At 36.3% G+C, this 14,097-nt stretch overlaps 1 protein-coding gene across 2 annotated transcripts in view; it reads right to left on the reverse strand.

The window, feature by feature from the left end:
• The window catches only part of LOC134665987 (uncharacterized), a 74,984-nt gene that overhangs the window by 24,729 nt on the left and 36,158 nt on the right, over positions 1 to 14,097 (reverse strand). For both annotated transcript variants that reach the window (XM_063523050.1, XM_063523049.1), the window contains 4 exons: positions 11,043 to 11,104; positions 10,800 to 10,967; positions 9,725 to 10,710; positions 9,454 to 9,622 (listed from right to left, as the gene is read on the reverse strand). In XM_063523050.1, the coding sequence (XP_063379120.1) occupies positions 9,454 to 9,622; positions 9,725 to 10,710; positions 10,800 to 10,967; positions 11,043 to 11,104 (1,385 nt within the window). The remainder of the gene's footprint in view (positions 1 to 9,453; positions 9,623 to 9,724; positions 10,711 to 10,799; positions 10,968 to 11,042; positions 11,105 to 14,097) is intronic.

The raw sequence follows: 14,097 nt of genomic DNA on the forward strand, positions 1-14,097 counted from the left end.
TGATGTAATTTTCGCGCCGTCATATGTATCAAAGTAAAGCTTCATACCTATATGATAAATTAAATTACGATGTAATCAATTTTAATTGTAAGTTTTATTATGTTTGTTAATTTATTTCTTTGTTTCTATCAATAAAGACTATGGCACCCCTAAAACAAGAATTTTAAGGGAAACCGTTATTATCACGAAACCAAATTTGGTAAGATTACGATTGTGGATTTGAGTGGCACAAATTTGAATTTGAAACGTAAGCCCACAAAACCGGAGTAACGTTCTGTCTTCCACTTTGACTCGTTGGCAAACAGAGCTCTAAATGCGTATTGAATTTCCTCAGTGAAGGCTTCACCTTTGTCGAGAAAAACGACCTTGTTTTATTGTGAAAGATACATGGACTGACAGTGAACTTTCAGACGAGCTTGAATTTTCAAACGCGCGCGATTTTTTTGGTATAAAACAAGATACACAGTGACATGTTATCACATGTTTTATTTATAGAAATCGTCCAAAAATATATTTATAAGTGTCCATAATATCACAGTTTTATTACAGAGAGAAAATAAAATACAATAAAAGTGATAAATAAGCATATTCAATACAATTTTGATAGGTACATACACTGACCCGAATAATACAGAAGCATTATGTTATGATATCGGTAGTGACAAATGGGGGCACATCAGAACGGAAAGTTGAAGGATTTTTCTTATTATAAGAAATATAACAGCTGAAAAGGTCTAATAATAGAAAAACGTTTTTTCATAAGAATCTATTCAGACAGGAAGACATGAATATTAGCTTGCATTCAACGTGTTTTTTTTTTTTCAATAATAGTAAGTAATAGAGTCAACGTAACTTCGTTGTATCTTTTGAAATACAGTTTTGATATATTTATATGTATGTTATTGCAACAACGAGTAAGAGTTAATACGACGAATTAAAGCGCATAACCACAAAATGTTCTTAAAACGTTATGAGGGTTTGAAGGTACGGAAGGCAAACAAACTACATTTAAATCCTTTTATGCAATCTAATATCTATTATTGCGACTAAATACCTAATTACTATTCGAAGTCAGCGCTAAAAAGTTCGTTCTATCAAAAGGCAAAGAAGCAACTTACAAAATGCATAAAATTACCTTGGCCAATTTCACAGAATAAAGAGAGCATTCTTGGTGAGGTGATTTTTATAATGAAAATTAATGATCAATCTTACATTTACTTCTTCACCTTACGCAAGCTTAGATGGTTCTAATCATAACACAAGTTCAGAAGTCAGCTAAATAGATTATGTTAACGACTTTGCTTAAGTAGGGAGTATTTAGAGCACATCCAGCGTTAAATATCGGTTACCACAGGGTAGTCTCGAGCCACCCTCGTCACTGTCGGCGTGACACTACGCGAACACCGCAGGCCGCGACCGTAAATAAACCTAACCGTTACTGCTACAATTAATTTCTTTCCAGTTCAATACAGTTGAAGAATTCCGGGAATTCGAGCCTTGACGTGACGCGCTGTGATGTACGGGGGACGCGTTGAATGTATAATGAACCACCGTGCATTCCGATTCTTTTTAAAACATGTTTTTCTTTTTTTCAGTAAGACTGCCTTGATTTAGCCAGTGACTAGATGTATTAAACTATTGTTTGGAAACAAGGTTTGGATCTTTTCAAGTAAAAACAACCTTTACTCAAGGCAAAATTTTCGTAGGTTTAAATCGATAACGAGCAATCCCCCAGAGTCTAATGTCTGAGTGTGACACGAATTTTTAATTAAGTAGAAGGAAATATTACTGAGCTATATTTTGTGAACTCTAATTGTAGCAAAATTTATAGACCATAAGTACATAGCCATTGGCCAGGAATTTAGTTAGAATTATGTGCAATTTTTAGTGTTCCGTACAAACCTTTGTTTACGGAACACTTATGGGATCACTTCGGTCTTGCAAATCAGTTAAATACGTTTTTCTCAGAGACCGTTTGACATAGATACCTAAAATTTGGAACAGTTATAGCAATTACCACCACTCATATTGTAAATAAGTCAAAACTGCTTATTTCTTATTAAAGGGGGAAATTTGGGGGGTTGAGAGGGGTAGGCTGAAACTTTTTTCATTTGTAAGAATCGTGTGGGGTACCATTAGAAAGCTTGCAAAAAATTGAGTCGATGGACTGATTTTGACTTCATTTTAGACTGCAATAGTTTCGTCAAAAAATGCATTTAAAGTTGCAAGTTTTCATACAAAAATTTTCACCTCTGTCCTGGCGATTTTCGCGAAAACTATAGCTAACAGGCAGCTGACCAGTCAATACCCAACTTAAAGAAGCATGGAGACGGCGGGAAAATTATAAGCTTAACTTTATCTTTATTAGTTTTTCAACTGCAGCTTGACCTTTGGTTGCTTAGGGCTAGCTAACTGATGCTTACACTGGTCAATTCATATTAGGCGAGAAACATCCTTAGTTAAGACTTTGGCATTGAAATTTATGACTTATGTCTTTGACACAAAGTTTAATTCTGCTTGCTTATTTTTGTGGGATATTTAATTTTATCTCAATAGCCTACTATAAGTATGAGAGAGATCTACAAAATACGACCTTATTATATTGCAAATAAGGTTCAATTTCGAACGGGCTTTCCAACCAATGGACTCTCAAAAACCTGAAAAATTCAAATTAAGAATTCCGTTCTTGACTGTCGTTGTGTTTTTTTTTCCACAATAGGCATGTTGTCATGAATCGCGAATATATAACATGTTACGTTTTTACCATAGCAGGGAATATTAGAATGCTGAAAATCATATTTTGCAAGTGTAAATATGCGTAATAAATTAATTAAAAATAAGCAAAAGTATTTAAAATAATGCCCAGTATCACGTGACTGCAAACGCCAATCGGGGCGCGTGACGTCATGACATGAGAATCACCACAGACTAGTCGTCAAACCTGACCGTAATCCATACGACACCGCCAAAGAGTTTGGATGTTCAAAAACTGTATGTATTTTTTATTTCGACAATAGACATTTATTACGTACAAAAAATATTATTACATGATATAAAAATATATACTTATTTGTTATTAAATAAATAAAATGTCATATAATATGATATTTCACCAAAATCTTTTTAATAATTTGGCTGAATGGAACTATCATCGCCATGTTGGCTGTCGGAAACAAAAAAAAATAAAATTTAAAAAGTTATATTTGCGTTTACTATATTTGCACTCACAATTTCAGTTGTATCATAATAATTCATCTTAAATTGTAACTGTAAGTGTTTTTGTGTGAAATCAGTTATTGTGATTCATTTTTGAAATGGTTTTATCATCGCTGAACGTAATATGTATTCATATAGTTCGCAAGTAACAATATCATTCAAGTGAAAATCCGTAACTGCAACGCAAGTATCATTCAACAAATATTTGTTTTATACTCTAGGGTCTTGATTGTTGTTCTTTTACATATAGGCACTGCATAAGACATGTAAAACTTGTTATTCATTATTTTAGCTTATATATTTACATAATACTGATCTTTTAGAAAGAGATATAAATTAAATACTACAGCTTTTGATCTACGCTAGGACTGACATTTTGGCAGCAGTTTGTTTATTTATCTGTTCGTGACGTCACGTGACAGCTTGGAGCGTTTAGGCTCAAACTTTAAACACTAAACTAATTAAGCTCTATTTAGTATGTAAAACTAATGAATAAAAATTTTAAATATTTTTTTTGTAATAATTACGTGTCTATCTATAAAATGAATACAGTTTTAAAAATTTGTCAACATGCCTATAGGACACATAGAGTTAGTAAGGCGTATAGAGATAATAAAGTCATTTAATATTTATGAACAGCTTTGGCCTCATGTATAGATTTTATTGAGAGTATCTGATTCGTCGAAACAATATACACAATATTCCTTTTCATTAAGTACCATTACATTTCTGTATTAATTGTATAATTATAATATCTATTAATTATATTCAGTACTTATGTATATTTTTGAACGGATCGGTGAGCAACAAGATTCAGGGCTATAACCGCGAAAATAAAAGTTCGCAAATTGCGAGCATTTTTCTCTGTCACTCTAATTACGCCTTCATTGGAGTAAAAGAGAAAATCCCCGCAAATTGCGAATTTCGGTTTTCGCGGTAGCCCCTCAGTCCTGTTACGAGAAAATAATTTTGGAAGACATTAATTGTATATGACAGTTAAATATCACAGTTTTTAGAAACAAAGGTAAAATTGACGAAATATAGCTGGTCAAGCAAATCGTGTCAGTAAAAAAAGGCGCGAAATTCAAATTTTCTATGAGACGATATCCCTTCGCGCCTACATTTTTCAAATTTGCCGCCTTTTTCTACTGACAAGATCTGCTTGACCCTTCGAGCAACACCGGCTTCCGACACGTCGGAAGGGAGGGGCCCAAGCGATATCTCACCGTACAAATCATTCTGCCATTTTTCGCGGGGGGAAGGTGCACACAGTCGCACTTCTCACACACTTACATACAAAATCCAATCAAAGGCCCTACCGCGAACCACGTTCGACGTGTTGCCTCTCTATGGCACTTGTAAATTCATACGTAAGTGTGACAGGGAGGCAACACGTCGAACGTGGTTTGCGGTAGGCCCTCTGTAATGACGACACAAATACATAGAAAATGACACACGTCAAAGACAAATCTTGCAAACCTCGATCTCTTTTTGTGTACGGACGAGTGACTAGTGTCACAACACGTACACTAACACATTTTCTTTGAAGTATGTCATTGTATTCTGAGAGATGAGAAGTCGGATTTGTCGCTCGACCGATCCGCAATTTGTACTGAGCGAGTAAAATCGATAAATCCAACAATTACTTGAGACTAAAATATAATAATTGTATTTAAATGTAATTAAACGTATGATATGTAAAAAAAAATATTACATGTGAAATGTAACACTTTCTTTTTGTAAATTTGATGTCCCCGACCTCTTTTTATAACAAAAAACCGAGCAAACAGGCATTTTTGTGCAGCTGTGTTCACGCGCGCGTCTGGACTCAGTCTAGTGAAAAATCCAAGTGCAACTAGTTTTATTACCCGCGCTAGATTTTATTGACGCGCTAATCTTGTACCTCGGCAGAGGGGAAATAGTGCGAATGCCGCCTCCCTTCCGTGTTGCTCGAAGGCTTGACCAAGTATATTTAAAGTAAGCCGATCTTGTTTTTTAGCAGTTCTAAATAATATTAAAGTCTATATATATGGCATAGAACTAGAAACAAATTCAAATAAAAAATAATAATGAGTTCTAAATTCAAATTGAAGGAGTATACATTTAAGGTATTATAGGCCAAGCGCGCACCACGATATTAATTTTTGCGACACGATTTTAGAATCGCGCTGTAATATATCTCAGAAAATTCGCGCAGTGAACTGCGATGAAAAAGTCGACGATTTGCTCATTCTCAACATGGATTTCGTACCAGTCGCTTGTCATGAAACGTGTCTTTAATATGCGATTGCTGTATGACTTTGAGCATTTATAACACAAAGGTGATCCCCGTCTATTTCCATAATTAAATGGTCAACATCTAGCGTCTCATTTTGAGACTCCATTGGAGATGCAGGGTGCCGAGATGTTGGGGTTTGGAGAGCGAAATGCCGACTGAGGTCCGGCCGGGGTGCGATTTTATTATCATAGTGCGCGCGGGGCCATACAACTCCGCATGCTGCAATTCACTTTGCGACAATCGCGTCGCGAACAATCGCGGAAAAATGTGACAAATCACAATTTTAAAATCGCTGCGATTTTTTTGTCGCATATGCGCGCACTAACATATAAACACATACGTTGCATTTCTGCGACAAAATTATCGCAGGACAAAAAATCGTGGTGCGCGCTTGGCCTTACTCTAAATTATTATAATACATCAAGCATTCGCGAGATGCTCGACTTCGGTATTCAAACACAAAGCAATAGTACAAGAATCTAACTAAATGCAAAGGCCGAAGGAGCGATTCGTAGATCCGAAGCGTCCGACAGACGCGCGCCTCCCGTAACTTTTCCAAGTATTTTTAAGTACAAGTGTCTAAGTCGCAAGATCCAAAGGCTGAAGTCGCATTGGGCCGAAAGCCCGAAGCATCCAGGAGGTCAGTTCTAAACACAGGTAATTAATACAAGTGTCTAAATGCGAAGGCCGGAGGCCGAGCTCCGCGTAGGGCCGAAGGCCCGAAGCCTGCAAGATGTCAGTGGTTAAACACAGAACTGACAGCCTGGACGTTTCGGGCCTTCGGCAGTACTTAAGTACTAACATCTTGGACGCTTCGGGCCTTCGGCCCTACGCGGAGCTCGGCCTTCAGCTTTCGCATTTAGACACTTGTACTATTGTTCTGTGTTAAAGCACTGACATCCTGGACGCTTCGGGCCTTCGGGCTACGCGGAGGACGGCCTTTAGCTTTCACATTTAGACACTTGTACTATTGCTCTGTGCTAAAGCGATTACATTTTGCTAAAGCTCGGCCTTCGGCCTTCGTACTTAGACACTTTGTACTATTGTTCTGTGTGTGTAGTTGAATACGGTATCCTAAAAACAGGGAAACAACCTCTGTAAAATGTAACGATGCGAGCGGTACGGCTACCATCAGTTTGGCATTGACATAAACGCTACCGTGGGCGTGAACGTAATTTACTTTCTATGTATCTCGCTCGTACTGACATATTAGTGCGAAAGAGATATACCTATAGGAAGTAAATTACGTTCACGATATCGTTTATGTCAATGCCAAACTGATGGTAGCCGTACGGAACACTAAATGCCTCGAGGTATCTCGGACTTGGCCAAATTATTATTTAAAAATATCTTATTACTAGTCACTAACTAAGAACACGTGAGTCGCTACGTATTGTACTTAGGTATTTAATGTGACCACCATAATATCCAAAATAACAAAACGATACATTGAAATGTCAGACGCATGATTTCGCAGTGGATTCTCTTCTGATTTCAGTTTACCGGTTGCCCTCGCCTCTTGTATTATTTAATTGAAAACTCACAACGCTAAAGTTTGAGACCGAACGCTTCCGTAAAGTAAATGTAAATATGTACCTAATTCTGTTTCATTTAATAATTTCGTGCTTGCATTTCATGTTTTTCTAAAATAAATACATTTTAAAAAATTTATAAGACAATTTTACACAAATTGACCTTCTTGGATAAAAAATATCCATTCAACAAGGCTTGTATTGTATGGTATATCATGACCAAAGCTGAATTATGTATATCTTTATTTTTCAATTTTTACCTGGCAATAACCCCCGAAATGGGACTTCGCCAGCGTTGTGTGTAGTAAATAAAATATAATTATAATTTTTCACACAACGAATGAGGTAACAATATCTTCTACACAAGCCCATTTATTGTAACAACGTTATAAAACTTATAAAATGAAGTCAAAATGCATGTTTCAAGTAACATAATTCGCAGCAAAACCCTTGACAAAGTGCAGAATCGTGCCAGTGTGACCAGCACCAAGATAAGGTTTTATGTAGCGTAAAGGATGACTCACGTTAGACCGGGCCGTGTCCGGGCCGGAGCTTCCGGCGCATCGTTTTCTATGGAAAGCATCACGTGATCGCCTGTCATGTCATAGAAAAGTAAGCTCCGGAAGCTCCAGGCCGGACACGGCCCGGTCTAACGTGAGTCATCCTTAATGCGGGCCCGATATACACCGCAAGCTTGCCTTTTAGATAGAAGGGCGTAAAAGTAATCTAGCCCCGTTCTCGGACGCGCTAGTCAATTTACTTTTACGATGATGCGCCACGCTTGTTACCATTCTATTATCGTCCCTAGTTTCAATCCAGCGCATTCAAACGTCGACTTTTTAAATGTTTTAATACTATATTGCAAAATGCTAAGTAAATACTGATTTAGATGCATTTCTGTAGACATTTTTTTAGATTCATATTAGAATCATGGAGAATAACTTTGATGTTAGTGTAAACAACATACCTATGAGTAATTTTATAACATAGTTTGACACTATATGACAAAACTATACGTTAACTGGTGAAACGTCGAGAATTGAAACTATCACAATATTAGGCCTAAGCTTAACACTATCGTGAATTTTGGATGCTTATAAAATTTGCTCGTTTAACGTCGTCTAAATTTTTGATAGGTAACGCATAACACACATCAGTAGTACGCATATATATTACTTGCGTCAAGTTAAGGTGTAGCCTGTTTTATAATATAGTTGATTTGAACTGCAAATCTTGACAATTTCAGTATAGAAACCAATGAAAATAAAGCATTAAATTTAATGCGAATCCCTGGTTATTCATAATTTTAGGCAAGTGTCGCTTCCTGACTCAAAAGTCAAATTTATATGAAAAGAATTACGCAAAAGAAACGGAATTAGAAAATAAATTAAGCATTTCGTTCGCAAGATGATCCGCACAATCTATTCGTGGGAATCTACAGTTATGGAGGGCAAAGTTGCCTGTTACGGCAAGTATTTTAATAAGATGCCGCAATGAGAGAGATCCATCACGGCCAAGGACGGTATCACTCACTGCTGTCTCGACACTATAGGCCCCTGATCCCAGAAGGTCATTAACTGAACACAACTTTTGAGGATAACAAAGAAAATTTTCACTAAACCTAAACTTTGGCTTTGTGTCAACTTTTCCAATAATTGTCACTTAAAAAGTTACAGCCGATGCCGATAAGCTTTATTCGAGTGATTTATAGCTTTCACAATAAATTGGAAACGAATTATCCTTCTATCAAAAAGAGAACAAGGATATAACGTTACAAACGGACTGACTTAAATAAGCATATTGAATGAACGGTATTTATATAGGTAGCCGAAGTGTAATGTCAATATGACCTCTTGGTTCGTACATACTAACTAATCGTGGACAAAAACAAACACCCGGGTGCCTAACTACTTACCTACTTGGGGCCAAAGTTTACGAAACGTTTGAGGGCCCTGTATCTCAGGGCATCGCGGCAGACCCGTGGCTTGCACTCAAGGCGGAAACTTTCAATGGTTGTTCAAAGTTGAGCATTGTCTGGTAAATTCAAACTAACGGTAAACTATTCTGATGCTTGTGATAACATATATATATATATATATATATATATATTTTTTTTTTGTAAGCCAAGAACAAGTTTGAAAAACAGAATAAGAACAGAAGAAACTTACCTAGAAGTATTAGAACAAATTAAATTATTTTCAGAAAATATTTTAATTTGTTTTTATTTCAAGTAGAAACACTACTTTATAAATTATAAACTGAAATAAATGTCATATACTTACTAAGAAAAAGTGACCAAGGCCTCCAGTGCCCCAGGCACCTGCCGCGATAGCAGAGGACGCTGGTTCGTTTCCAGCCTGGGCCACTGGAGGCCTTGGTCACTTTTTCTTAGTATATGACATTTATTTCAGTTTATAAGCCACTTACCTGACAAAATCAGCAGAAAAGTCGGCGGCAGCGTCACTGGGCTCTTCCCAACAGGAGGCTGCGGCATCGCTAAGGAACTGCGCTTGGGCCGACCATGCGTCGCACGCACGCAAAACGCGCCGCAACGCGCCCACCGCCATGCGCACTGCCGCTCGGACGAATGAACGATCTATAACAGAAGTATTATGCTTTAACAATCATTATCACTTTAAACAGATTGCAAATGAACGTGCAATGTATAAATTATCATTGTTTTATGTGTTCTGCTTACCGATTTTCATTGGCTGGGGATGTAAAGCTAATAGTCCAACAGGAAGACTGTCAATTATAGTAGTAATGTTGTCTTTCATTGCTTCCGATATATCATCAATGTCATATTCTTTGTTGAGTTTTCTTTCTCCTCGCTTTTCAATCGATTCTCTTATTTTATACGTGGAGGTCTGCACCGTGGGATTCATTAAGAAATCACTAGTATCACTTGTGAGTGCTAACCTACGCCTTACATGTACATCTTCTTCAGTATTTATATCTCTTTGCAATAATGTTTTCATTTCATTATATACGTTATTTTTATTTATACTATATACATATTTGTTAAAAGATTCATTTTTCATTTTGCTATAACTATTACGTCTACCGTTATTTCTTACATGGAAGGACAGTTTATCCTTCTCGATAGAATTGTTTTCAATTTTAGAAGTTTCAACGCCTTTCTTATTTACATTATTATTTTTTACACTCTCCATACTAATATTGCGCCTACTTTCATACGATTGACTAAAACTTATATTTAATATTTTTTTGTTAATACTGTGCGCTTCTGATTTACTTTTATTCCTACTTAAATGATGAAAAACTGAATTTATTGAATTATTATTTACTAAAAATCGATTTTCTTCATTTGAACTTCCATTCAAAACCTCCTCAAGGTATTTCGCAGGAACATGATCGTTAATATCTTTTAACAAATTATTGTCTACATCACCGCGTTTACTGCGCTCGAATTCCTCGCTTCTCAGTGCTTCTTCCTTATCTCTTATGCTATCAAAGTCTAAATTGTCGGCATCGCTGTACTGTGTTCGGTTACCGATGTTGCGGAAGACATCGATCTCTCGGGATGCGTCAATCCATAACCAAAAAAAATGACCATCAAGCATGTTAAAACGTTTAGCCTCATCCATAATAAGCTTAGCGTAATGGATATCACATATCAGTACGACGACGCCCCGAGTCAGCCTGGAAATCTTAGCGAGTTTCCTGCACAAATAAAAGATTTAATACGTATTCGTTAAGTATTATACAACTACAGATATTATGCGATTATATAAATTAAACATAATACATACCGAAAAATAGCATGTCGTGAAAACTTTGAAGGAAGAAAAAGCCAATTAGGATCCAGTGGTTGGGTGTCTAGTATCGACGAGAGATCTTTTCGCAGTTTTAAAGTTGAATAGATGTCTTCCTCGGCAAGCACAGTAAAAGTATGCCAGTGAGTATGCAGAAGAGTAGCCCTGTAATTAAAATGATTCATTTATAACCATGACAAATAAGATGCAATTTTATACATTTTATCATTTGATCCGTACCTGAGTGCGTTTAAAGTTTCCCTTGCTGTAATTTCTAAACGGATTTCCATTGGAAGTATTTCCTGCAAACAAAAAAAATATTTGTTCACGAATTATAATTATAATAGCAGAAATAGTGCAGTGAAGTTTTAGAAAAAAATATTGTAGAGCAACAGTTACGTATTTATTCGGTAGGACGCGGGATTAGTATACGCCATTTCGTAATCGCCGCTAAAGTGGATAACAAATGACCATAATTTTCCATGACACTCAACTCATGATCACATCGCGGGAAAAAAGAAATGCGAATATTTCACGACAAATCGTCTAGAAACGTTTTTCAGGACAAAAACGTGAGATAAATAGTCCCCGAATAAAACTACGAAATGGAGAGAATTAATCCCAACTATTTGATTTGATCCAATTTTCTCTCCAATGAATGCCGTGAAAACTTGATTACGAGCAATTTGTAGGTTATTTAGGGCTATAAGCACATTAAGCAGGGGTACAGTCAGCAGCAGAAGTCGCTATACACTCCAGGTGCTCAAAGAGAGGTAAACGTTTAAACTGTCAAAAAGTTGTTGACTGTCATGGTAGTATTTACTTGTGAGCGCTCAACGTATCACAAATATGTTAACAGTCGCTATTCATTAATTTTTACACTTACAACAAGTCATTGATACCTTAGCTGTTAAAAAACCAATGGTATCTAAGCGGCCAACGTGTCAAATATATCTGAACAATATGGAAAAATAGACTTTAAAGCATACAAGTATGGTCGAATATTGAATGAAAGATAGCCATGCTAATTTCAGGTAAAGCGTTTTGACAATCATCGAAAGCAGTACAGTCTTGTCATCACATACATCTATCTCACGTTTTGCCCTTCAACCATTTGACAGGAGCCTCTCGGTCAACTTACTGCAAACTATTTCTTTTAACAGAATCGTCAAGACGAATGAGTGACACATAGCAAAATCTAACTGAAGCCGAATTTAGAGCCAATTGTCAAGGCACGTTGTGGTATCAGTAACAGGCGTTTGCTTTTCAAAGTAGAGACCGCGGGTTCAAATCTCAGTCGTACGCACCTAAAGATTACAGCTTTTTATTTCTTTTGGGTTTCATTTTTATTATTAATTTGTGTCTTCAGGTTGTATGTTAATTTCGCATTAGTTTATACAGGGCGTCCCACGGCGATGCCACATGGAGGGAAAGTACCTTAAATATCATAGATAGCATATATTGCTGAAAGAAGACTTCATTTTATTTTTAAAACTTAGTAAAGTTGCATTCATACTTTTTTAATTTTTTTTGAAAAAAAATGTATGGAAAAAAATTATCGCGTCATTGGAGGAAAAGTACCTTAATTATTGTAAATGAACATCTTACTGAAAGAAGACATTATTTCGATTTAAAAAAACAAGTTGAATTGCATTTTAAATAATTTCATGGTTAAACCGGGAATCGAACCCGCTACACGAGAAAAAAAATACCTTGTACCAAAAAAATAATTCTCACATTGAAGCCTTTCGATCGGTATGACAAAGCTACAAGGTATTTTTTTTTCTCGTGTAGCGGGTTCGATTCCCGGTTTAACCATGAAATTATTTAAAATGCAATTCAACTTGTTTTTTTAAATCGAAATAATGTCTTCTTTCAGTAAGATGTTCATTTACAATAATTAAGGTACTTTTCCTCCAATGACGCGATAATTTTTTTCCATACATTATTTTTCAAAAAAATTAAAAAAGTATGAATGCAATTTAACTAAGCTTTAAAAATAAAATGAAGTCTTCTTTCAGAAAAATATGCTATCTATGATATTTAAGGTACTTTCCCTCCATGTGGCATCGCCGTGGGACGCCCTGTATAATTTTTGAAGATATGTCAGATGTAGCGTAATATGTACGACTTTCTATCAGGATTTTGTAGGTTTGAACCCGCAGTAAGCGTTACTTAGATTACTCCTGTGCGGAATGCCATTTGATATTTACCTACTGCTAGGTTGGATACAATTATTTTCTACTTCGTTCTTTGATCGATTCGGGGCATCGTATTTTAGTAGGTACTACACAGGTTGGCCCATTTAGATCGGTCAGTATGGGAAAATCTAAAACTATAAAACATACACCGATCTCTTCTTAGGAACCATGTCATCGATTTTAGTAACAAGAAAAACTGCATTCATCCATTTAAAAAAAATGTATGTAAAATGTATTGAAAATAAAAACCGGGCAAGTGCGAGTCGGACTCGCGCACGAAGGGTTCCGTACCATAATGCAAAAAAAGGCAAAAAAAAACGGTCACCCATCCAAGTACTGACCCCGCCCGACGTTGCTTAACTTCGGTCAAAAATCACGTTCGTTGTATGGGAGCCCCAGTTAAATCTTTATTTTATTCTGTTTTTAGTATTTGTTGTTATAGCGGCAACAGAAATACATCATCTGTGAAAATTTCAACTATCTAGCTATCACGGTTCGTGAGATACAGCCTGGTGACAGACGGACGGACGGTCGGATGGATGGACGGACGGACGGATAACAGTCTTAGTAATAGGGTCCCGTTTTACCCTTTGGGTACGGAACCCTAAAAACCCTAAAAATCTTCGGAAACTTACTAAATGAAATTAAAGGACATGAAAACAATGCATTTTATTAATTTTAGACATCATGTTTCATAGTAACATTTATTTCTTAAGACCTACACAATCGATATCTAAATAGAAATAGTCTTAGTTTTATTTTTCAAAACGTTCGGGGTTTGATTCCCGAGCTGAGTACACATTTTTTTTAAATGTATGAATGCCTTTGTTTCGTGTTACTTAAATCGATGACATGATTCCTAAGAAAAGATCGGTGTATATCTTATAGTATCAGATTTTCCCATACTGGCCGATCTAAATGGGCCAACCTGTGGCCACCCTGTATAGTATGTTTTAGTACAATAAGCAGGCTAAATAAATATATTACCATAGGTATATAATATGCTCTACGGTTTGGAAGAACAGCCGCATATGACAGTTAAAATAAAAAAAACCGATCGTTCTCGTAGAACCTACTTATTTATTGTCTAAGTT

The sequence above is a fragment of the Cydia fagiglandana genome, chromosome 7 (genome assembly GCF_963556715.1).
Source record: "Cydia fagiglandana chromosome 7, ilCydFagi1.1, whole genome shotgun sequence".
Lineage (NCBI taxonomy): Eukaryota > Metazoa > Arthropoda > Insecta > Lepidoptera > Tortricidae > Cydia > Cydia fagiglandana.